This window comes from Neolamprologus multifasciatus, chromosome 1 (genome assembly GCF_963576455.1).
Source record: "Neolamprologus multifasciatus chromosome 1, fNeoMul1.2, whole genome shotgun sequence".
In the NCBI taxonomy this organism is placed as follows: domain Eukaryota; kingdom Metazoa; phylum Chordata; class Actinopteri; order Cichliformes; family Cichlidae; genus Neolamprologus; species Neolamprologus multifasciatus.
In genome coordinates, this window is record NC_140439.1 from 227,501 (window position 1) to 252,876 (window position 25,376).

The 25,376-nt window shown below is 42.7% G+C and overlaps 2 protein-coding genes across 2 annotated transcripts in view; both read right to left on the reverse strand.

The window, feature by feature from the left end:
* Window positions 1–229, reverse strand: part of rasl12 (RAS-like, family 12) — a 10,143-nt gene extending 9,914 nt beyond the window's left edge. The window contains exon 1 of the mRNA XM_085159441.1: window positions 1–229. This exon is cut by the window's left edge and continues 474 nt beyond it. The gene's annotated coding sequence lies outside the window, so the exon portion shown is untranslated.
* Window positions 230–5,750: 5,521 nt separating this feature from the next.
* LOC146525035 (uncharacterized) lies at window positions 5,751–8,737 on the reverse strand. Its single transcript, XM_085159453.1, has one exon. It carries the CDS (start codon window positions 8,709–8,711, stop codon window positions 7,623–7,625), a length of 1,089 nt encoding a protein of 362 aa, XP_085015579.1. The 5' UTR covers window positions 8,712–8,737; the 3' UTR covers window positions 5,751–7,622.
* Between the last annotated feature and the right edge of the window lie 16,639 nt (window positions 8,738–25,376).

The following is a 25,376-nucleotide window of genomic DNA, read 5'->3' on the forward strand; positions in this document are numbered from 1 at the left end:
ACTTGCACAGTATACTAGGTGAAAAGGCTTCTTGCAGTCTTTTGAAAAAACGTTGATCATGTTCAGTGATTGTTTTCAGTCTGAATGAAAGTGAAGAAAGAAAGAAGCCCACTGCATGAAGGTTCTATGATTATCTGCATATTCAGATGCACCTTAGGGCTATACAAAGAAGGAAATTCAACATAGCAGGCTTTCTTTGCTTTATGTAATCTGACAAAACTCCAGATAAACAGGTTCAATTCAATTCAATTCAATTTTATTTATATAGCGCCAAATCACAACAAATGTCGCCTCAAGGCGCTTCATAGATACAGAGAAAAGCCCAACAATCATATGACCCCCTATGAGCAAGCACTTTGGCGACAGTGGGAAGGAAAAACTCCCTTTTAACAGGAAGAAACCTCCGGCAGAACCAGGCTCAGGGAGGGGCGGCCATCTGCTGCGACCGGTTGGGGTGAGAGAAGGAAGACAGGATAAAGACATGCTGTGGAAGAGAGACAGAGATTAATAACAGATACGATTCAATACAGAGAGGTCTGTTAATACATAGTGAGTGAGAAAGGTGACTGGAAAGGAAAAACTCAATGCATCATGGGAATCCCCCGGCAGCCTACATCTATTGCAGCATAACTAAGGGAGGATTCAGGATCATCTGGTCCAGCCCTAACTATATGCTTTAGCAAAAGGAAGGTTTTAAGCCTAATCTTGAAGTAGAGATAGTGTCTGTCTCCTGAATCCAAACTGGAAGCTGGTTCCACAGAAGAGGGGCCTGAAAACTGAAGGCTCTCCCTCCCATTCTACTTTTAAATACTCTAGGAACAACAAGTAGGCCTGCAGAGCGAGAGCGAAGTGCTCTAATAGGGTGATATGGTACTACAAGGTCATTAAGATAAGATGGGGCCTGATTATTTAAGACCTTGTATGTGAGGAGCAGGATTTTGAATTCAATTCTGGATTTAACAGGAAGCCAATGAAGGGAAGCCAAAACAGGAGAAATATGCTCTCTCTTTCTAGTCCCTGTCAGTACTCTTGCTGCAGCATTTTGGATTAGCTGAAGGCTTTTCAGGGAGTTTTTTGGACATCCTGATTAATAATGAATTGCAGTAGTCTAGCCTGGAAGTAATAAATGCATGAACTAGTTTTTCAGCGTCACTCTGAGACAGGATATTTCTAATTTTAGAGATGTTGCGCAAATGGAAGAACGCAGTCTTACATATTTGTTTAATATGTGCGTTGAAGGACATATCCTGGTCAAAAATGACTCCAAGGTTCCTCACAGTGTTACTGGAGGCCAAGGTAATGCCATCCAGAGTAAGAATCTGGTTAGATACCATATTTCTAAGCTTTTCAGCGCCGAGTACAATGACCTCAGTTTTATCTGAGTTAAGAAGCAGAAAGTTAGTGGCCATCCAAGTCTTTATGTCTTTAAGACATTCCTGCAGTTTAACTAATTGGTGTGTGTTATCTGGCTTCATGGACAGATAGAGCTGGGTGTCATCTGCATAGCAGTGAAAATGTATGCTATGTCTTCTAATGATGCTGCCTAGGGGAAGCATGTATAATGTAAACAGAATTGGTCCTAGCACCGAACCCTGTGGAACTCCATAATTAACCTCAGTGTGTGAAGAGGACTCTCCATTTACATGCACAAATTGGAGTCTATTAGATAGATATGATACAAACCACTGCAGTGCAATACCTGTAATACCTACAGCATGTTCTAATCGCTCTAATAGAATATTATGGTCAACAGTATCGAATGCTGCACTAAGGTCAAGAAGGACAAGCACAGAGATGAGTCCACTGTCAGAGGCCATAAGAAGATCATTTGTAACCTTCAATAAAGCTGTTTCTGTGCTGTGATGAACTCTGAAACCTGACTGAAACTCTTCAAATAAACCATTCCTCTGCAGATGATCTGTTAGCTGTTTGACAACTACTCTTTCAAGGATTTTTGATATGAAAGGAAGGTTGGAGATTGGCCTATAATTAGCTAAGACTGCTGGGTCTAAAGATGGCTTTTTGAGTAAAGGTTTAACTGCAGCCACCTTGAAGGCCTGTGGTACATAGCCGATTATTAGAGATAGGTTGATCATATATAAGATCGAAGAATTAATCAATGGCAGGACTTCTTGAGCAGTTTGTAGGAATGGGGTCTAAAAGACATGTTGATGGTTTGGAGGAAGTAATTATTGAAGTTAACTCAGAAAGATCGATTGGAAAAAAAAGAGTCTAACTTAACATCAATGGAACTAAGAGTAGCTGTAGATAATATTACATCTGTGGGATGATTATTGGTAATTTTTTCTCTAATGATAAAAATTTTATTTGTGAAGAAGTTCATGAAGTCATCACTAGTTAACGTTAAAGGGATGGTTGGCTCAACAGAGCTCTGACTTTTTGTCAGCCTGGCTACAGTGCTGAAGAGAAACCTGGGGTTGTTCTTATTTTCTTCAATCAGTGATGAGTAGTAAGCTGTTCTGGCTTTGCGGAGGGCTTTCTTATAAAGCAACAAACTATTTCTCCAGGCTAAATGATGATCCTCTAAATTTGTGACACGCCATTTCCTCTCCAGATTACGAGTCATCTGCTTTAGGGTACGTGTTTGAGAATTATACCACGGGGTCAGGTACTTCTGATTAGAGACCTTAGTTTTCACTGGAGCTACAGTATCCAGAGTCGTACGTAGTGAGGAGGTGAAATTATTAACAAGATAATCGACCTCTGTTGGGTAGCGTTCAGATAGCTGCTCTGCTCTGTGTTGGTACAGGGCATTGACGATGATAACAGTGGCTGGATTATATTCTTAAACTTAGTTACAGCGCTTTCAGAAAGACATCTACTTTGATAAAGTCCACTCTCCACTGCTGCGTAATCAATTATTGTAAATGTAAATGTTATCAAGAAATGATCAGACAGGAGAGGGTTTTCAGGAAACACTGTTAAATGTTCAGTTTCTATGCCATATGTTAAAACAAGATCTAGAGTGTGATTAAAGTGGGGTTGTGGGTTCTTTTACATTTTGAGAGAAACCAATTGAGTCTAACAACAGATTAAATGCCATGTTGAGGCTGTCATTTTAGCATCTACATGGATGTTAAAATCACCCACAATAATTATTTTATCTGAGCTCAGAACTAAATTAGATATAAAGTCTGAGAAATCAGACAGAAACTCTGTGTAAGGCCCAGGTGGACGATAGATGATAACAAGTAAGACTGGTTTCTGAGTTTCACAGCTGGGTGGACAATGTTAAGCATCAGGCTTTCAAATGAATTAAAAGTCTGTCTTGGTCTTTCATTAATTAATAGACTGGTGTGAAAAATTGCTGCCACACCGCCCCCTTGACCTGTGCTTCGAGATTTCTGGTAGTTAGAATGACTCGGGGGTGTTGATTCATTTAAACTAACATAATCATCCTGCTGCAACCAGGTTTCTGTAAGGCAGAGTAAATCAATTTGTTGATCAATTATTAAGTCATGTACTAACAGAGACTTGGAGGAGAGAGACCTAATATTTAATAATCCACATTTCACTGTTTTACTCTTTGGTTCAGATGTGGATACTGTATTGTTCTTTCTTTGTGATTGTTTAAGTTGTTTGTTGCTGGTTTTTAGTTTGTTTTTTGTCTTTTTGGAAGCAGACACAGTCTCTATGGAGATGGGTTTTTGGGGGGGGTAGCAGGAGGAGAGGAGCTGCAGCGAGGCGTGTAAGACTGCAACTCTGCTTCCTGGTCCCAACTCTGGATAGTCATGTTTTGAGGGGTTTAATAAATTTGTCCATATTTCTAGAAATGAGAGCTGCTCCATCCAAAGTGGGATGGATGCCATCTCTCCTAACAAGACCAGGTTTCCTCCAGAAGGTTTGCCAATTATCTATGAAGCCCACATCATTTCTGGGACACCACTCAGACAGCCAGCAATTTAAGGAGAACATGCGGCTAAACATGTCACTCCTGGTCTGATTGGGGAGGGGACCAGAGAAAACTACAGAGTCCGACATTGTTTTGGCAAAGTTGCACACCGATTCAATATTGATTTTAGTGACCTCCGATTGGCGTAACCGGGTGTCATTACTGCCGACGTGAATTATGATTTTATTGAATTTACGTTTACCCTTAGCCAGCAGTTTTAAATTTCCTTCAATGTCGCCTGCTCTGGCCCCTGGAAGACAATTGACTATGGTTGCCGGTGTCTCTAGCTTCACATGTCTGAGAACAGAATCACCAATTACCAGAGTTTGACCCCCGGCGGGTGTGTCACTGAGTGGGGAAAAACGGTTAGACACATGAACGGGTTGGTGGTGTACCTGGGGCTTCTGTTTAGGACTACGCTTCCTCCTCACCGTTACCCAGCCTTTCCCCAGCTGCTTGGGGTCTGCCGGGGAACAGCTAGCGGGACCTACGCTATCTTCGGCTGCACCAGCTACAGGGGCCTGGCTAGCTAAGGGTGAGAGCAGGGTGCAAAGCCGAGTCTCCAATTCAGTAATCCTGGCCTCCAGAGCTGCAAATATGCTACATTTGTTACAGATATCATTACTGCTAAAGGAGGCCGAGGAGTAACTAAACATCTGACACAATGAGCAAGAAAGTGCAGGAGGGACAGGTGAAGTAGCCATGGTGCTAACGGGTCGGCTACGAGCTAAGCTAGCGAAACAGTACAGAGACAGTGAGTGAATACTATAAATTAGGTAGTGAGTACACAGAAAGTGTGCTTCGGATGAAGCACGTGAAGATTATACTGTGAAAAAAGAATGTATTTAAAAGTTGTTAATTAAACTGCTAAGCAAATAAGCTACTCAGAAACACCACTGTGTTTGAGCAGGAACAGGAAGCGATACTATACCACAGAGCGAGCGAGCGAACACCAAGTGACCTAGTCACTGAGTGGTGGTAATTTTTCTCAGCAGGCGTGAGTGTCCTGGAACCATAAGCAATGACACAGAGCTTTTCCCCCTGTTGCTGATAAAGCACAGCCCCCAGGCCTTCATTTGATGCATCTGTGTGTAGCACAAAGGGCAAACTGAAATCTGGGTAAGCCAGGACAGGTGGACTGGTTAACATATCCACCAGTCATGACACCACAGTACGATGTTCTGCTGTCCATCGCACTGGTGTTTTGGATGGAAGCTGACCACCATTTGCGCGCTTTAACTTGATTTTGGCTCTAGTTGAGCTACATTGCAGGCTAGGATCACTGGGACTCTCAGTAAGCTTAAACAGTGGTCTCGCTATTTTAGAAAAGTCCTGAATGAATGTCCTGTAATAGCCTAGAAACCCTAGGAGTGCTCTGACCTCTCTCACGTTCTTTGGCTCTTTGTCTCTCAAATGTTCCACTGCTTCGAGATCTTTTGGGTCTATCTGGACACCTTCACTGGTCACCAAGCGCCCAACATACCTGACCTGACGCTTAAACAGTTCACATTTTTTGGGACGTAGCTTCACACCATGCTCTCGCAGGCGGCAAAGCACACGCCTCAGATCATCAACATGGTCATGAAAAGTCTTGGAAAAGCAAAGCACATCATCTAAATATGGTGAGCAGCACTCATCCCTCAGACCATCAAGGACCCCCTCCATGCATCTCTGGAATGCTGCTGGGGCGTTGGTAAGGCCAAATGGGAGGCGGATCCACTCGTACAACCCCCAAGGCGTGCTGAATGCCGTCAGGTGTCTTGAGCTTTCATCAACAAAGCCCTGATGGTACACACTACCCTGGTCGAGTATTGAAAACCATGAATAGCCCCCCAAATTATTCAGCAGGTCTTGGATGCATGGTAGTGGGTGGCGGTCAGCAATGGTTTTATGGTTAAGGCCCCGAAAGTCAATACACAAGCGTAAGCTTTTGTCTTTCTTTCGGACACACACCACCGGAGATGAGTAAGGTGATGTGGACTTTCTGATCCAGCCGTTGTCCAGCAAATTCTGAACATATTCTTTTACCTCTTTATACAAAGCTTTGGGGACCGAATTGTAGGATGTCTGGACATGTGTATCGTCTTTCAGATAAATTTTCAACTGCAAGCTTGGGATGCAACCAATGTCAGAGTCACTTTGGGCAAAAACATCTGACTGTTCATATAACATATCTCTAACTACCTTTTGTTCATCCTCTGTCAGGTAGGACAAATCAACAGGTGGATGCCATCTCTGACCTTCATTGACTTCTGTCTGGTGCTTTTTGTTACCTAGCTGAACTGAACACACTTTTACATTTGTATGGGCTGATGACCCTGCGTCAGCAGAGAGATACTAGACAGGTTTTACTTCAGTCACCTCTTCCAATGTACCTAAGACTGTTCTTTTAGAGAGAAAAATGTCATGTTTGGTAGGATTCTGAATGGGAATCTTAACAATTTTTGTCAACCCACTGGGGACATCTACCAAAGCTGGGAACAACTCCAAACCCTCAGGGCAGCTGTTCTCTAGATTTGGTTGGAAGAGTCGTGAGCCACCTCTTGGCCATTCTCTGACTCTACACTTTACTTCACAAATCTGTCCTACAGGAATCATTACACCTTTTTTTCCTGTTCTCACACTACACTCAGGATCTATTTCATCAGGGGTGGGCATCTGAAGTGCTGAAACTAGAGCATCTACTGCACTGCTGCTGACACTTAAAGCTTCTTTGAGGAGTGCAGAAAGGTCAGCCCCACCTCTCTGTTCTTTATTGGTTTTTAGGATTTCAGCTATTACATTGCTGCCTAAAATAGGACAGTTAAGGTTGTGCTGACTGATAAGCACTGGCACTTGTATGGCGACATGCCCATAGTTCACACTCTGAATTTGAAGTTCCGTGTCTGCCCAACCATCAAATAGAACGTCTGTACCATTAGCTGCCGCTATTTCCAGAGGCTGGTCTGAAAGGAGGGACTCGAGTGGCTTGATCTTAATGTGGGGGATGTTTTTCTCTATCCACACTCTTGATACCATAGTCACTTGGGCCCCTGAATCAAGCAGCATCTTAAGTGGTACTCCATTGATGGCACATAAGACCATACATCTGTTCCCAATAAGCTGTGCAGTGGGTTTCACTGGTGGTGCAGGACTGGGTGCATTTGATCTCACCACACTTGAAATCTTAGCAAAACTGGTGTGTGCTGGAGACTCCTCAGCTTGTTCGGTCACTGGCAGCCCCTCTCCAGTGACCTCACCCCGTTTCCCGACACCTTACGCCGCAGGCAGCCAATAGCCCGGTGTCCTGGCTGGCCACACGCAAAGCAGTGGGGGCAGCTCACTTTGCCTTGCTGTACACAATCACCACATCTGCCCCGGTTCTCAGCTGGAGGTGTTGGAGGGTGGTTCAGGGGCGAGCAGGAGTCTCCAGATGTCACACTATCAGTCTGGCTCACCACTTTAGTTAGCTGTCTGGTTAGTGAAGACACTTGGGCAGTCAGTTCTCTAATAGCTGCACGGTTAGCCTGTAGCTCAGTGTCAACCTTCGCTTGCTCAGTCAAGTCAGTGTTAGCAAGCTGAGCGGCACCTACAGTCACAGGTCTGATTTTAGATGCTGTACCCAGTCGCCTCAGTCTCTCAGCTTCCTCACTGGTGGACTTTGTAATCTGTTCAAGCAAAAAGTCGTCACTAACCTGCAAGTCATTAAGAAAAGGTTTGAGGTCTTGTCTCACATGGTTGTTTTTTTTTCATTGAACCCTTGATAAAGTGTGTGAAGAAATGTGCTCTGCACAAGCTTTTTGTCATAGTTAAAGTATGCACCAGGCTGTCGTGACTCAAATAGTACACGCTGTTTTAACCCTATAATTCTGTACAAAAACTGCTGTGCACTCTCTTTGTCTTGCTGCTTAGCATTACTTAGCTCTTGAAAGAGTTCAGCGCTATTCTTGTCTCGAATATGAGAGCGGAGAAGTTTCTTCAAACCATCAACTGTCAAATCATCTTTGTTGGTTAACATTTCCTTGAGAGTACCAGGCTTCATTATCTTTAGCACAGTTCTAATTATTTCACACTCAGTAAACCCTTCTTGTAACCCCTCATCAATTTGTTTGCACAGACTACTGTAGGACATATCCGAGCCAAGATCTGAAATTTGTCCACCATGCAACTTGAATTCTCTGCGTGGAAACAAAGCTGCCGCATCACTGAGACTCAAAACTTGGTCATATCTTCTGGACGGACGACTCACCCTGCCAGGGGAAACCCCAGCGACACTAGGCGCCGGTGACACTGAAGCTGGGATGTTGAAGTTCTTGGTGGGTGTATCAGTGTCTCTTAGCATGGATGAGGGAAAGGTGGAGATGTCTCTGTCCTGCGGTAGAATGGGCTGTGTGTGAGAGTCTGTGTTAGGGTGTGATGGTGGAGTGGGGATGTGGTCAGCTGGCATAGCCAGATGTCTGTCAGGATGTGTGGGGTCAGTGTGGGGTGAAGTAGGGCACTCCTGCTGCTGGTTAGGAATATCTTCCATCTCAAGCGGCACGGCCAGATGATCTGCAGCCCCTCCGACGTCCGTTGACAGCAGGTCACTCACGATGTCGTCAAGGAGCATACCTTCATCCTCCAACGCTCTCAACTTTTCACCTCTGATGTACTCAACGATCAGGTCATACAGTTCTGGTTCACTTAAGCCATCAAGATTGCGAGTCATGCTGCCATCCTCCACTGAAGAAACAACAGTGCGCAGCTGGCTCACACTCAAATCACAAAGTCTTTTCTGGATCTTCACTATCAACAACCGCCGTGGGGTAACAGTGGCCATCTTGACGTTTTGACTGTGACCTGCATGACGCAATCAATGCAGCCTTCCCTGAGACTTTGGACACCAGTTCTGGTTGTTTGGCACACACGTCACCACTAGACGATCCCGGACGAGCCCCCAGTTGTTACCGGCACCAGACCTAGGGGAATCTGGACCGGCAGCAAGCAGCACACTGGCTAGAGAGCACTGCGTAGCCAAATATGAGCAACTGTGGATTAATAGAGAGGACACCAAAGTTAGCGTCTTGCTCAGGCCGGAGCTAATTTATTTCTGCAACATATACACAATACAAATGCATTCTTCCCATAAAATAACAGAGTTCATAAACAAAAACAAAGTTACAAAAAGCATTCTCTCAAAAGCAAATAAATACAAACTAATTCAAAATGACTTTACATACTCACAACTTAAACAAAACACTTACGGCTAAAGCATAACAACATTCCAAAATAACCCATCTCACATTCACACAACCTTTCCCCACATTCGCGCCATATACGCTATTACTTTTGAACATGGCGTCCCCTGAACGCAACACAACATGGCGGCATTATGCCATCTACTGGCATAATGAATTATAACCATGGTCTGGCAACACATAACAATGTCAAAATAAGTCACAATAATAAAGAAAAAATAAGGGGGTAATTGGTTTTCTTACAAAAATAAACATGTAGCTTTTTCAACCTGCTACATACGCATAGTATGCAAACGGCTACCAAACAGCCATCATAATTCGTCATACAATGAGAACAGGACAAATCAACAATTGACAATGACTAATTAATATTAAAATCTGTAACATAAAGTATTGTTTGGAGTTTAGTCTGTTACTGTTACTATGTTTACCATTTCTTCTTGAAGCAACTGTAACCCACATAATTTTCTTAGGGATTAATAAAATATTCTGATTCTGATAGTTTCAGGATACATAACCTGCCATTATCCAGTGACACATCTGCTTACCTGTATCTTTTGCTCCTTTCTCCTCCTCTTCTTTTCTCTTTTTGCTTGTGTATGAATGTGAGAGTGAATGAATAGTGGAATTGTAAAGCGCTTTGAGGGGTCTATAAATGCAATCCATTATTATTATTATTATTATTATTATTATTATTCTAAACTGAGGACCTGATGGCTTTGAACTTTTCTCATCCATCTTCCATTGGTTTTAATTTTGCACTCCAGTATGAACACCCATCCCCCAACTTGAGGATCACCACAACATAACCTAATAGACCTACACCTTAGTTCACAGATTCACTTTGTCTAGGGTGTATTTCTGGGATTTTGCACAACCCAGGATTCAAATCATGAATACATAATGGGCTTGGATTTACAACATTATAAATGAAATGTGCTCTATTTGGAAGGAGCTGGCCCACTCCCCTTTCGACGGGTTGTGTGTGAGACTTTAAATCATCAAACTGTAAATTTTAAATTGTTATTGATCCCTTTACCCCTAGTCCTAAAGTGCATATATATTTTCTTACTCTTCTCATATAAATTGTTTGTTTACTTGCACTGCTGTAACTGGAGCCTCATCGTCTTGTCTCTCTATATACTGTACTCTATATAGCGGAGATGACAATAAAGTTTACTTTGACTTCAGCCAGTGGCGGAGCAGGGGGGTGGCTTACTGGGCTTAAGCCCGGGTTGTTTTTTCAGAAGCCTGGGGTCTTTTGGAGTGTAATTTTTTCATAGTTAGATGCCTGGCTGACAACTGTATAAAACAAAAACTACATACAATATTCGAAGCACATAGTGCACACTGTGGGAATTTACGACTGTGCGTAAATCCCCCCTAATATTGGTATGATCCAAGCTCAGACACTAAGCGACTGAGCGAGGGGGCCAGTGTGCTGTTGGAGAAACGGAGGCAGGCAGACAGAGGAGAACTGAAGTTCGACCAGGTACCAAAGCAAATCATTCGTACTGTACAAATAATGTAAATATGATGGTGTATCACGAAAGATTGATATCAAACTGATCACTTGACCCATATTACGTTACTTGCTCTTCGAGTGAATCAACAAATGACGAAATGAAAAGCCGAACAACAACAATGCTGTTTCTTTAGAGCAGGGGTGTCGAACTCCAGGCCTCGAGGGCCGGTGTCCTACAGGTTTTAGATATCACCGTGGGTCAACACACCTGAATGAAATGATTAGTTCATTGCCAGGCTTCTGGAAAACTTCAAGACATGTTGAGGAGGTCATTTAGCCATTTAAATAAGCTGTGTTGGATCAAGGACACATCTAAAACCTGCAGGATACCGGCCCTCGAGGCCTGGAGTTTGACACCTGTGCCAAGAAATTTAGAAATATCCTGTCTCAGAGTGACGCTGAAAAACTAGTTCATGCATTTATTACTTCCAGGCTGGACTACTGCAATTCATTATTATCAGGATGTCCAAAAAACTCACTGAAAAGCCTTCAGTTAATCCAAAATGCTGCAGCAAGAGTACTGACAGGGACTAGAAAGAGAGAGCATATTTCTCCTGTTTTGGCTTCCCTTCGTTGGCTTCCTGTTAAATCCAGAATTGAATTCAAAATCCTGCTCCTCACATACAAGGTCTTAAATAATCAGGCCCCATCTTATCTTAATGACCTTGTAGTACCATATCACCCTATTAGAGCACTTCGCTCCCGCTCTGCAGGCCTACTTGTTGTTCCTAGAGTATTTAAAAGTAGAATGGGAGGGAGAGCCTTCAGTTTTCAGGCCCCCTCTTCTGTGGAACCAGCTTCCAGTTTGGATTCGGGAGACAGACACTATCTCTACTTTTAAGATTAGGCTTAAAACTTTCCTTTTTGCTAAAGCATATAGTTAGGGCTGGACCAGGTGACCCTGAATCCTCCCTTAGTTATGCTGCAATAGATGTAGGCTGCCGGGGGATTCCCATGATGCATTGAGTTTTTCCTTTCCAGTCACCTTTCTCACTCACTATGTGTTAACAGACCTCTCTATATTGAATCGTATCTGTTATTAATCTCTGTCTCTCTTCCACAGCATGTCTTTTATCCTGTCTTCCTTCTCTCACCCCAACCGGTCGCAGCAGATGGCCGCCCCTCCCTGAGCCTGGTTCTGCCGGAGGTTTCTTCCTGTTAAAAGGGAGTTTTTCCTTCCCACTGTCGCCAAAGTGCTTGCTCATAGGGGGTCATATGATTGTTGGGCTTTTCTCTGTATCTATGAAGCGCCTTGAGGCGACATTTGTTGTGATTTGGCGCTATATAAATAAAATTGAATTGAATTGAATTGAATTGAATTCCTTTAGAGAGTCTTAGCTTACATGTGTGTTTATTTCATATTTTCAGTTGTTACCCTCCACGGCTAAATAAATCGGTTTCAGTAATGTACTGATATACAAGAATGGACATAAGGAGCTTCTTTCAAAGAAAAAAACTCTGGTAGATGTTATTTTATATATTATGTTTTGTATGTTGTTTAGTATATTTCTATGAAAAACAAGAGGAATTTTAATACACAGCAGTATATTCACAGTTTAAACCAGATACTTACATACACTTTATGGAAAACACAAGAACTTTTTTTTTTACTGTACAACATCTATTGAGAGTAAACTTGTTTTGTTTTGGATAAATAAATATTGAAATATATTTTTGAATTAGTTAAATGTCAGGATAAAGAGAGACAGAGCTGTCTATTTTTTATCACTTTCATCAAATTTAGGAGTACATATACACTAAGTTTATCAGGCACGTGCAGAGGGGGGGGCTAGAGGGGCTTGAGCACCCGCCCCTTTCCTGATGGGTGCCCAAAGTGCCCCTTTTGTTGAGGCAACTTTTTAAAAAAAATTATTTATTTATTTTTTTAATGTGTGTGTGCGTTTGGAGTCCTGTCTGTGCCCCTCAACAATAATATTTAACTATTAATCACAGTTTTGCTAAATAAAAGGATCTGGCTTGCATCAGTCACATGATCACATTTAACCAATGATCGCCCTTGACGGCAGAACGCGCTGGTTACGAGCCGGGAACGAGCTCACAAAGAGCACGCGCATTTTTTGCAGTCCGGAGCTGTAGGAGAAACACAAATTAACTCAGAGACACAGACCGATGCAACAAAACCAGTAAGTAGGTGTACAGCGTACACTGTAGTGTATAGCACACAGGAGTATTAGCTTATTATGTACACGTTGGTAAGTTGTCTTGTTGCAACTGACGAACTGAAACAAACGAGCGTGCTGCGTGTGCAACAGCGTGACAAACATTACCTGTCCTTTTATTAACTGCACATGTAGTGCTGGTCATAGCTGCTGGCTACCTGTGTAAGGCTGTCATGGGTCTGTAGCTCTGTCACCGTTTTAGGGAACATATTTAGTTTTAAAGTATTTAGAATATATTTAGTTTTAAAGTTTCCGGGCTTTTCCTGCCTTTCTGGAGGGATTATATTTCACTAAAAAAACGATCTAATATGCATGTCCACATAATTATGCATTATTATAATTATAATATATTAAAAAACACACGCTGTATTTTAAAGAACATACATTAAGAAGCAGATTATATTAGATTTATATTTTAAATAAGACAAAATTTGGATTTTACAGCAGTAAAATTATTGTATCTCTACAGTTTAAAATAAGCTTTGCCCCTGCACAGAGTGGATAGGGAAACAAATGGAATCATCATAAATACATTATTTCATATTTATTATTTCCCCCTCCTCATTGCTTTATTATTGTAGCTCTAGTAATAAATAATAATGTAAGGATTCTGGATCAGCACCATGATGCCCATAGTATACACAGTATTCTGAAGAAGGTCTAAAACGTCACTGTGTGTGCGTGCATGTGTGTGTTTTATTTAGATGGATTTTTTTTTAATTATTACTCGTGATATAACATTGTCCAGACATGTCTGGTAAGGACATGAGGAGGAAACAGTAGGAGCTGTGTGAGGCTACTAAAGGCAGTGCTATAACATTTTTCTGTCATCATTTTATTATAGATTAAGTGCAAGAGTTGTTAGGTGTGGATAATTAAATTATAGTTTATTGCAATAGCAAGATGTGCCTTGTTCTCAGATAGACAGCAAGTGGAGAGTGATATATGAAATGATGGGATGGAAGGAAGAAACAGAGAGTGATTCACAGGCAGAGCCTAAATTATTTCTCACAGTTTTTTGTTGCCTTATGGTTCCAAGCGCTGTCACCAATCTTTGCATTTTGTTATTATCTCATGACACTTGTTTAATCAGCTACCATCTCTCCTATGGACTTTTTACTGTCTACAGTCTCAGATCAACACAGCCCTGCCCTCCAGCACTATCCACAGCAACCCCTTAACAGCAACATTGTACCCATCAGGTAAAACATCGGCTACGTTTTCTTTGCCTTGTTGCCCATATTAGATTCTTAATGAATGTGTGTTGTTGTTATTCAGCCTGGCTCAATGTGCCCCTTTTTAACTTTGAGCACCCGCCCCTTTAAACCTCTCTGCACGGCCCTGAAGTTTATTGTTAATTAATAATAAAACTCCAGACGATTCCATTCTGAGCTGAAGAAGCTTCTGATAGGTTAGTAGAGTCCATGTGAGCAAATTGGTGGCACACCTGTGGATCCATATAAGGCAAAACACAGAGCATGTTTCTTTGAAATGGGAAAATCAAGAGATGTCAACCAAAACACCAGGAAAAAAATTGTGTACCTCCATAAGTGTGGCTCAATTTTGAATACAATTTGGTGCCATTTACAATTAAGAAATACAGATAGTTTCTCTCTTTACTGTTAAAGTTAACAAATGTGTTTTTTATATTTATCAATCTAAAAAAATAAACATTTAGTCTGATTTGATGTTACAATTTAAAACAAGTGTTTCTGTTTTTATCTGAACAGCTTCATGCATAAAGAGGGAAACACATCATCCTGTAGCAATTTCAAATATCCAGTGGCCTTGAGGTTTTCATTGAAGAAGAATGGACCCACTATCGTTGTACCCCATATACCACACCAAACCCTCACTTTTGTTGTTCCAACAGTCTTGGAGGGATCCATCCAATGTGGGTTAGTGTCAGACCAATAGCGGTGGTTTTGTTTGTTAACTTCACCATTCACATAAAAGTTTGCCTCATCACTGAACAAAATCTTCTGCGTGAACTGAGGGTCCTGTTCCAATTTTTGTTTTGCCCATTCTCCAGATTCTGTGCGCCGATCTGGGTCATCCTCGTTGAGATGCTGCAGTAGCTGGAGTTTGTAAGGGTGCCATTTGTGAGTATCTAATATCCGCCGAAGGGATGTTCGACTAATGCCACTCTCCAGTGACATGCGGCGAGTGCTATGCTGTGGGCTCTTGCTGAATGAAGCTAGGACAGCCACTGATGTTTCTTCATTAGTGACAGTTTTCTTGCGTCCACATTTTGGCAAATCCAACACTGAACCAGTTTCACGAAACTTAGCAAGCAGTTTGCTAACTGTAGCATGGGAGATGGGTGGTCTCGTAGGGTGTCTTGCATTGAAAACTGCTCCAATGACCCGGTTACTGCATTCACCAGATATCAACACAATTTCGATCCGCTCCTCACGTGTTAACCTCGTCGACATGTCAATGGCTGTGAACAAAGAGAAACTTGTAAATAACTCATGAAAGAATAAAGTTACGTTGGAACCAAGCACACCATTGTTTTTCTTGTGACATTACCAATAAGTTTGATGTGTCACATGGCCCTCTTCCTATTGAAAAAACAAAAGTTGTATCCAAGATGGCCAACTTCTAAATGGCCACCATGGTCACCACCCATCTTGAGGAGTTTTCCCCCTCACATATACTAATGTGCCACAAACAGGACTTTAATATCACCAACCATTCCCATGTTATTACGGTGTATCCATATAAATTTACCCACCCTGTACATTTATTAAGTTATGCAGGCTTGTTTACACAACAAGGCTAAATAATTATATAAACTTTTCTGAATCTAAATAGTGTACTTTGGTAGAATTAAAAAATAAGTGTAGTGCAGGTGTATGATGATTTTTAGTGCTAGTATCATCTAGTTCTGATTCTGGTTCTGTCTTGGTTAAGTCCTAAGTAGTCCTGATATTGAACTGTTGTAGTCCTGTTTTAATTCTGGATCAGTTCTGGGTCTGGTTGAATTGGGGTTTAGTCCTCGTGTCTTGACACAGCCCCAACTTTGTTCTGCCTTGCTGCTTAATTAAAAAAATAGTTTAAGGTGTCCTGCATATGTGATATATATTTCTCCTTATATGAAGTCATTCTTTTTTGAACAAAACTCAAAACAGAGCCTATTAATTTTTCAGTCATTTCTAATACCCCCCAATCCCACATGCATACTACCCTTTTGGGCTAAGCCCCGGGTGTATCAAATGTCTGCCTCCGCCTCTGACTTCAGCACAGCAGCAAGCAGGCGCGTGGAGGGCTCTCGCACTCTTATCAACAACGGGACTCCGAGAGCGTTAGCGCAATGCTAAGATATCAAGATGGAGCTGCAAACATTTCGCACTGAAAGTTAGCAAGATATGCTAAAAATGAGAGAGGAGCTGAGACAAGACGTGAGAGCTGAATTGGCATCACTGAAAGCAGAAGTCTACCAGAGTATTTCTGCAAACACCGAAAAAGCTAACTCACTTGAATGCAAGCTAATTGAAGCAGAGACACGAATCGCGGAAGCGGAGACATTAAACGCAGCCATGAAAGACGCTTTAACCAAAGTTATGGAAAGCTATAAATCCATACAAAGAAAGATGACAGATCTGGAAGGACGAACCAGAAGGAATAACATTCGACTCTATGGACTCCCGGAAGGAGCAGAAGGTGATTCGATTCCACAGTTTGTGGAGGATTTACGGAAAAAAGCCCTTTCACTGCCACATGATATAAGCCTACGGATACAGCGAGCCCATAGAGCTTTGACGGGAAAACCGGGTCAGAACGCGCCGGCCAGGTCAATAATATTAAACTTCCAGGAATATATACGCAAGGAGGACATCTTAGAAAGAGCCTGGGCTGGTAAAGTTGTGTACAAAGGTCAGCATATATTGTTCGACCATGACTATGCCACAGAGGTGGCCCAGAAGCGTTGGGAATACGGAAGCATCAAAAGGGCATTGAAAGAACAAGGCGTCAGATTTCAAACACCGCTCGACAAAATTCGTATCCACTGGGATATGGGTGTACGCACCTACGGCAGCGCGCGGGAAGCTGCGTTTGAGTTGAAAAAGAGAGTATACACTGTGCAGCTGCCAGGGCCAGATCCAACGGATTTGGGACCGGAGATGGAGCATCTGTCACGAGCTACACTATGGCAGTGAATCGACACGACAAGAGGACAGTATATGCTGCTTCCATAGGGGATGATGATATCATCTACGTCACTTAAGGTATTGACTACGTTTACACAGAGGGAAACGAGCCGGCATCAGGAACAGGCTACGGGCTCGCGCACACCGCGCACCCATGCCCAGTATCCTGCTAGCCAATGTTCAATCCATCGAGAACAAGCTTGATGACCTCAGAGCCAGAATTAAGTTCCAGAGAGACATTCGGGACTGCAACCTCCTCTGCTTCACCGAGACTTGGCTGAACCCAGCGATACCAGACCACGCCGTGCAGCCGGCGGGGTTCTTTTCGGTTTACCGCATGGACAGGACAATGGAGTCGGGGAAGAAAAGAGGTGGTGGAGTGTGTTTGATGGTGAACAACAGATGGTGCGACAGCACAAACATCTCCCCACTCACATGCTCTTGCTCGCCCAATCTGGAACTTTTGATCGTTAAATGTCGCCCTTTCTATCTCCCTCGGGAATTCACTGCGGTGATTGCCTGCACTGTTTACATTCCGCCTCACGTGGACTCGGACACTGCCTTATGTGAGCTGCATGAGGCTCTCACACATCAACAAACACTTCACCAAGATGCCGCACCCATTGCTATGGGAGATTTTAACAGAGTAAATCTCAAACGGACATTTCACAACCTCCACCAGCACATCAACTGCCCCACGCGGGGCACTAGGACATTAGACCACTGCTACACCCCGTTCAAGAACTGTTACAAGGCTCAGTCCCTGCCGGCATTTGGAAAATCGGACCATCTTCCTCATGCCTGCTTACAAACAAAGGCTAAAACAGCAACCACCAATCAGGAGGGAGGTCGCTCGCTGGACGGACCAATCAGTGACCGCGCTGCAGGACACACTGGATGACGCAGACTGGGACATGTTTCGGCGCAGCTCTGATGACATCAACATGTTTACGGAAGCGGTTGTGGGATTTATCGGGAAACTAGCGGACGACACAGCAGAAAGATCTATCATCCGAACGTTTCCCAACCAGAAGCCGTGGGTGGATAAAACATCCGCGACGCTCTGAGGTCATGCACCGCTGCTTACAATGAAGCTCGTCTCCGGTAATATGGACCTATACAAGGCTGCGTCTTACAACGTGCGCAGTGCAGTCAGAAAGGCAAAGCGGAGCTACGGGGAAAAACTAGAGTCACAGCTACGACAGTGCGACTCTAGGAGCCTGTGGAAAGGACTGCGGACAATAACAGACTATAAACGACCAGCTTCTTCAATGATGAATGCCGATGCTTCACTGGCTGATGAGCTGAACACGTTTTATGCTCGCTTCGATGCCGCAGCAATTAAAACAGCAAACGGCTGCGCGCGCTCGGAGTGCACCAGTGAAGACAATGCATTCATCATCAAAGAGCATGCCATGAGGAACACCTTCAGGAGGGTGAACACCAGGAAGGCAGCAGGACCAGATGCAAACCCTGGCCGGGTCCTGAGAGCCTGCGCTGACCAGCTAGCACCGGTGTTCACGGAGATCTTCAACCTTTCCCTGGCCCAAGCAGTGGTTCCCATGTGCTTCAAACAGTCCATCATTGTCCCTGTTCCAAAGAAACAACAGCCCGCTTGCCACAATGACTACCGTCCAGTAGCACTGACTTCAATTGTAATGAAGTGTTTTGAAAGACTGATGAGAGATCACATCACTTCCTCACTTCCTGCCACCATCGACTCACTTCAGTTTGCTTACCGGACTAATCGTTCCACAGACGATGCCATATCTCACCTGCTCCACACATCCCTGAGTCACCTGGACACTGGCAGAGGGAATTATGCTAGGATGCTGTTCATGAACTACAGTTCATCATTCAACATAATAATTCCCTCTAAGCTTTTCACCAAGTTGACGGATCTAGGACTTAGCTCATCACTGTGTCAGTGGATCCTCAACTTCCTAACAGACAGACCCCAATCAGTGAGGGTGGGAAAACAAGTCTCCCCCTCCATCTCACTCAGCACTGGAGTGCCTCAGGGCTGCATTTTAAGCCCCCTGCTGTACTCACTGTGCACTTATGACTGTGTAGCCACATCAGACACCACCTCCATTGTCAAGTTTGTTGGCGACACTGTTGTTGTGGGCCTGATCTCTGACAACATCGAGACGGCCTACCTGGAGGAGATTAGGAACCTGGAGACCTGGTGCCAGGAGAATAACCTTCTCCTAAACATCAGCAAGACTAAGGAGCTGATCATGGACTTCACTACAAAGCAGGCGAGGAATTACAAGCCCCTCATCATCAGTGGCACGCCAGTGGAGAGAGTGGACAGTTTCCGATACCTGGGTGTCCACATCACTCAGGACCTGTCATGGTCCTGTCACATTAACACCCTGGTTAAGAAAGCCCGTCAGCGTCTCTTCTTCCTCAGAAGACTTAGAGACTTCTATCTGCCACTGAAGGTGCTCAAGAACTTTTACTCCTGCACCATCGAGAGCATCCTGACGGGAAACATCTGCACCTGGTTTGGGAACAGCACCAAGCAGGACAGACGAGATCTGCAAAAAGTGGTGCGCTCGGCCAAACGCATCATTCAATCAGAGCTCCCTGACCTGTTGTCCATCTACACCAAGCGGTGCAAGACCAAAGCTAGGAAGATTATGATGGACCTTTCCCATCCCAACAATGGACTCTTCTCACTGTTGAGGTCTGGGAAGCGCTTCCGCTCCCTTAAGGCCAAAACAGAGAGAATGAGGAGGAGCTTCTTCCCCCAGGCTATTCAGGCCCCGAACCAGGTGTAGGACTGGGCTCTCATATTCGAGAATTGATTATTTTCTAATTAGTATTGAAGAAATTCATAATGTTACAGAATGCAAAATTGGGGTGGCCGATGTTTCAGATCACAGTTTGATTAGTCTAGAACTCAGCCTTAATAATAGGAAAATATATACAGCATGGAGACTTAATTTGGGTATTCTAAATAGGGATGAATATGTTAAGAAAATTAAAGAGGACATTAAAACGTATATAGAAGACAATGATACTGGAGAGGTGATCCCAATCATACTTTGGGATGCACTAAAGGCAGTTTTACGGGGAAAACTAATAGCTCTAACAGCAGCACAAAAAAAGGTGCGACTGGCTTTATATAAAAATTTAACAGAAAAACTTAAACGTCTTAAGAAGGAGCACAAACAATCTAAAAATGTACTAATTCCAGAAGAAATATCAGATATTAGAAACCAAATTGATGAATTACTAAAAGATGAAGTAGAAAAAAAGGCTAGGTTTATGCATCAAACTTATTATGAATCAGGGCCTAAAGCAACTAAAATACTTGGAAGAAGACTGCGTAAAAAGCAGGCATCAATGACTATTAACAAAGTAAGAAACCTAGACAGTAACAAACTACATTATATGCCCAATGAGATAAAAAATGAGTTTAAAAAATACTACACAAGACTGTACTCACAACCGGCGGCTGCTGCAGACCATGAGACAATTAAAAATTTCCTTGATCCGCTCGACTTGCCCTCCATAGGGGAGGCCCAAAACAAATTATTGATCTCACAGATTACTGATAAGGAATTAGATACAGCTATTGCCGAGCAGAAAACAAACAAAGCCCCAGGAAGTGACGGCTTTCAGTCTGAATTTTATAAAGTGTTTAAAGAAGAACTCAAGCCACTTCTTTTATCCTGCTTTAAATGTCTTCCTGTGGTTTGTATCAGTTGGTAAAATTCTCTGGTATAGTGTTTTCTCTGGAGATTTGGCTGGAATGGTTTAACAGGATAAGCATGACTATCGGCATATAAAGACATAAATTCTATATCACAGTTTTCAAAATTAAATGAATTACGCCGGTAGGTTCCAGTGTATGCTTCATTGTCGGTGAATGCAATGATGACAAATTTAGGTATCCTGCCCATAAATAAATTGTCATTAGTTGATATTCTAGCCCCTGCAGGTATGGAGAAGGTCTTTAAAGATTCTCTTTCTACTGTGTATTTTGCGTTTGCATGCTTCAGTGCCTTGCGCTAACCTAACGCTGGGTGAGACGGTGACTTTTTTCACGAACAAGCTGGCCGAGACAATTTTAACTCTGTAGGCTGTGTCGGCCCCAGTCATGATAGCAAATTTGTCTTTAGAGTGCACAAATTTAAGCGACAGATCGATTCCATTAAGTAATAGATTTTCTTGAAAAAACAGGTGTTAGGGTTATATTGTTGGATTGTCATTTATGCTTAGAAATATATATTTATATATGCTTAGAAGTATATATTAATTTGTAGATTGAAAGAATGTCTCATCCTAGGGGGTCTGTAACAAGTCTGTGTAGCATGAAGAGGGCAGTGTGTTCACTCCTCTTCAGAGTTTTCTGACATAGATCACATACCTCCTAGGATCACGAGAGAGGTTGTATCATCTCTTGCTGATATATGGTATAGCAAACACATGTATATCTGTTTGAGTGTAAGAGCCCTTTGTTTAGATGGACCACTAGACTCCTGGCACCAGCTTTGGGGAGTCTTCACGGGGTCACATCTTGACTCTCCTCTATTCTTCCTCCCTTATCTCCCTCTTATCCCCCCCCCCCCCCCCCACACACACACACACCTACACGACACCCAGACAAGGTATTCTTTGTCCACATGTATACCTATGGAAGACGTCATATGTTAATGAACCTATGCATATTCATGTAACCACAATAAAAGGAGTACTACAGGGAACCTGGCTAAGAGTCTGACGGAGGTCAAGTGGGCGAAACGACACTTGGCTCCAGTTGGCCACTTCGCCTACTTGTTTCTTGCTTTGCTGTGTAGTAGAATTGTCTCGTTCCAGCGGTGGGCCTGTGCTAGACAGACCCATCAACAGGTCTGCATGTACTGGTGCAATCAATTCAATAATACTGCTATTTGCTGTATAACCACCTCTGGTCACCAGCCCCTGGTTCTCTCCTTCTATAGATGTGTCATTCATGTGCGATGATGTATCCTTACAGAATAACCCCGTGCTGAACTGTGTGTCTAAAGTCTCCTTATTATAATTGATAAGGCATTGTATTATGCCTCTGTATGGATACGTGTTGGATGATTGGTTTATCAACCTATCCCCCAAATTTATATCGACTTGGGAAAATAAGGTACAGCCGGGATAATTAACAAAACCTATGTCAGCGTCCCTAGCTAAGTTTGTACCATCGGCATTTGTGATTCTTACACGATATACCCTCTGAGCTCTCCACCAGCCTGCGATACGTAGTATTTTACATATTTTGCTTCATCTGTGTTGTAGATGGCCATCCTTTTTTTTTAAAAAATGCTGGGTTATCGGTCGGAAGTGGAGCTTGACAAACACCTTGCAGTAAAGAAAGTGTATGTGTTGATTTTGGTCGTCTTTCAAATCAATTTCTATGCCGTCGATTAATGTCTTTGACACATGTGTGTAGTGCAGGCTGTCAAATCATCGTCTGTAATATTTGTAGCCCTTAATAGCCGTGCGTGGGCGTCGCCCACAAGCTGATAATGAACGATATCTGCATAAATAAAGATGTTATATTTTCCACCGTATATGTCTGCGGGTATGTGTTTTTTTATAATGAAGTGCAAACGGGTCTCCTGTTTTGAATCCTAGGATTTCTGCCAATCTCCCTCTAAATGTGAGAATGGTCCCCCTAGGCCCCATAACACAGGCATGGTTACTAACTGCGTTGTATTGCATTTTAATGTCGCCTGTGGCTTGGTGCTGCTGACATTTAAAATTAAATTCTTTTATTATCAGTTCAACAAATGCATAATGACACACAGACAGCTCAATCGTGGTTACGGCTATGGTTTCATCTTTGACTGGGTCATAAATTTCCACTCTAGAATCTGATTGTGGAAAAGACAGCCATATTCGTGGGTACTGTATCTCTATAACAGCAACCTCATACGGCTGATTCAAAACAATAGGTTTTGCTAGCTTTGTTCTAAAATTAGATATCTTATTACCCGGGTAAGCATGTGCCAAAGCATTCAAGAAGATGCTTACATAAAAGCCTGCATTGTTGTTCTTTTTATTCATGCTTCCTCAGTCTTTGCTCAGTGCTGAATGAATGTGTGTAGATTTGCGTCATTTGATTTAATTACGCCTCAACTATGTCTTTTTCTGGAATCCACGAATTAAAGCTGGCGGACCATCCTAGCCATTTCACTAGCACCTGCTTTTTCCGACCCACTTTTTTTCTAGCTAATATGTTTTCAGTTTTAAATGTTTTGTTTTTATCAACAACCACACGTTGTATCTCAAGCTCATAAAATGTCCCTTTCAATACCTCTCCTGCTAGATCCGCTAGTCTGTACACTGGGGGCTGTCTCCCTATACGCTCATTGACTGTGAAAATGTCATCGGTGTAGGTCTGCTCGTATCCCTTTTGAAACACTCCTCTCAGTTTTGATATTCGTACAGTGTCACCAATATTAAATTTAAAGCGCAGTTCCCTCTGAGGCCTCATTTTGTACAGCGCGTTAAAGACTGACTTCTCATTATCCTTATTCACCTCTTCCAGAGCCATTAGGATAGAGCTGTGATAAAGCATTGTTATATGCTTGTGTGAGATCTGGTATGACATCTGGAAGAAATAAGACTATCCCTGTCATCACATACACTGAGAAAAATAAAGTCGTCAGGGAAAGGATCAGCCTCAACCCTGTAAAGCTCAGGGCCTGATGGGCTGTTCTACTGGGAAACATACAGCAGCTCTGGGAAGCCTACATTGTCCAGGTCCGCACACACTACAATGCGGAAGAGCTTCCAGTTTTTATTTTATTATTAGTCCTTTATTTATCCAGGTAAAAAATCTCATTGAGATTAAAAATCTCATTTTCAAGAGAGACCTGGCATGACATGACTCGGGGTTCCCCCCCAAAACAATCTACACTAAGCACAACTGCTCCATTGGTATATTTAATGGCATACACATACCCTTCGGCACCTCGATATTCATGGGCTATGTCCTGGCTGGGTGTCATGTTTGATGCCGATGTCATCCTGAGTTCCTTAGGTTGAGGCATCGGGATCCTTAGCTCAATGTGTCAGTGCTCCTTAGGTCGTGGTGGCGATGCTCTAAGAATGTGAAAGGATTACTTTTATACCTATAAAACCTAGACCAGGGGTCGGCAACCTGCGGCTCTTTTGTCCTTATACTGCGGCTCCGGGTGGTTTGGGAAAATAAATTAGAAGTATTTAGCTGAAGTGTATTTTATTTGTTTAGTTCTTTTTTAACTTGTAGTTCTAAATTGGAAGATTATTGTGATTTAAAAATAAAATTATATTATATTATTTTTTCACCGCTCAAAATAAGCGTCACACTCGCGGAAGCCGGTATACCCACCGAAACGCAGTGCATTTATCGAGACTTTCGACCCCAGGTAGGCCAGTTATGGATCTTCGGATCCACATTATGTCAGCAGCTCCATCATGAACTATGTTAAAACAAACACCGCTCATGCCTCACAGATGACAGCTTATCCTGCGTAAAGATGAAAGCCCCGATTTCCAGACGCTGTGCGCAGGGGTTCGGGACAAAATCCCATTGTAAACATATCACGGCAGACCCGACGATGTTTGCATGAACATGCTTTTCAGCATCTCTTTACTGACCACTTTTCACACACGGTTGCTGTACGCATACAGCCGGCTGTAGCTTTTCAGCTCACAGCCCGACAACACAACAGCAGAGAGAGCGCAGACTTTAAGGTGGCGAGGCGTGATTGCGGGTGCAGCTCAGGTGCGTCCGCCTCCCCTGCAGCAGCGCTGCAGACCATGCCCCGCCACACACATTAACCAGGTGAAATACATATTTAGGCAGAATTTTGCAAATATCTATTTTTCTTTTTTTTAAGCAGCATAGTGCTTTTTCCAATTACTTTTTAAAAGTCAGGTCAAGGCTCCAAAAGCCCAAAGGAGATATAAGGGGGCGGCTCACAACAGTTTTTGTTTGCTGGATCATTTTAGGTCAGCTGGGTGTCTTTCCTTTTGTTATATTTCTTTAAGAGTTCAAAATGTGTTAATTACATAAATAAAATGTAATTTTCTCTGTAGCACTTCATGGATTTCATAAGCAACACACTTTAGTTGCTCTGTGGATTCTTTTAAAAAGCAGTTAAAAACTTTTCTGTTCAAACAAGCCTTTTGTTGATCTACGTATTTTATATTCTTTACATTATTTACATTTGATCTTTTACATTGTGTATAATGTCTATTGATTGTATTGTTTATTTTAATATTTGTGTACAGCGCTTTGTGACTGCCTCTCTGTGAAAAGCGCTTAATAAATAAACTTTACTTACTTACTTTAGTTGTTCACACAAAGCATAAAGGTAAAAAGAACCAATATATACAGTGTTATCTTCATTT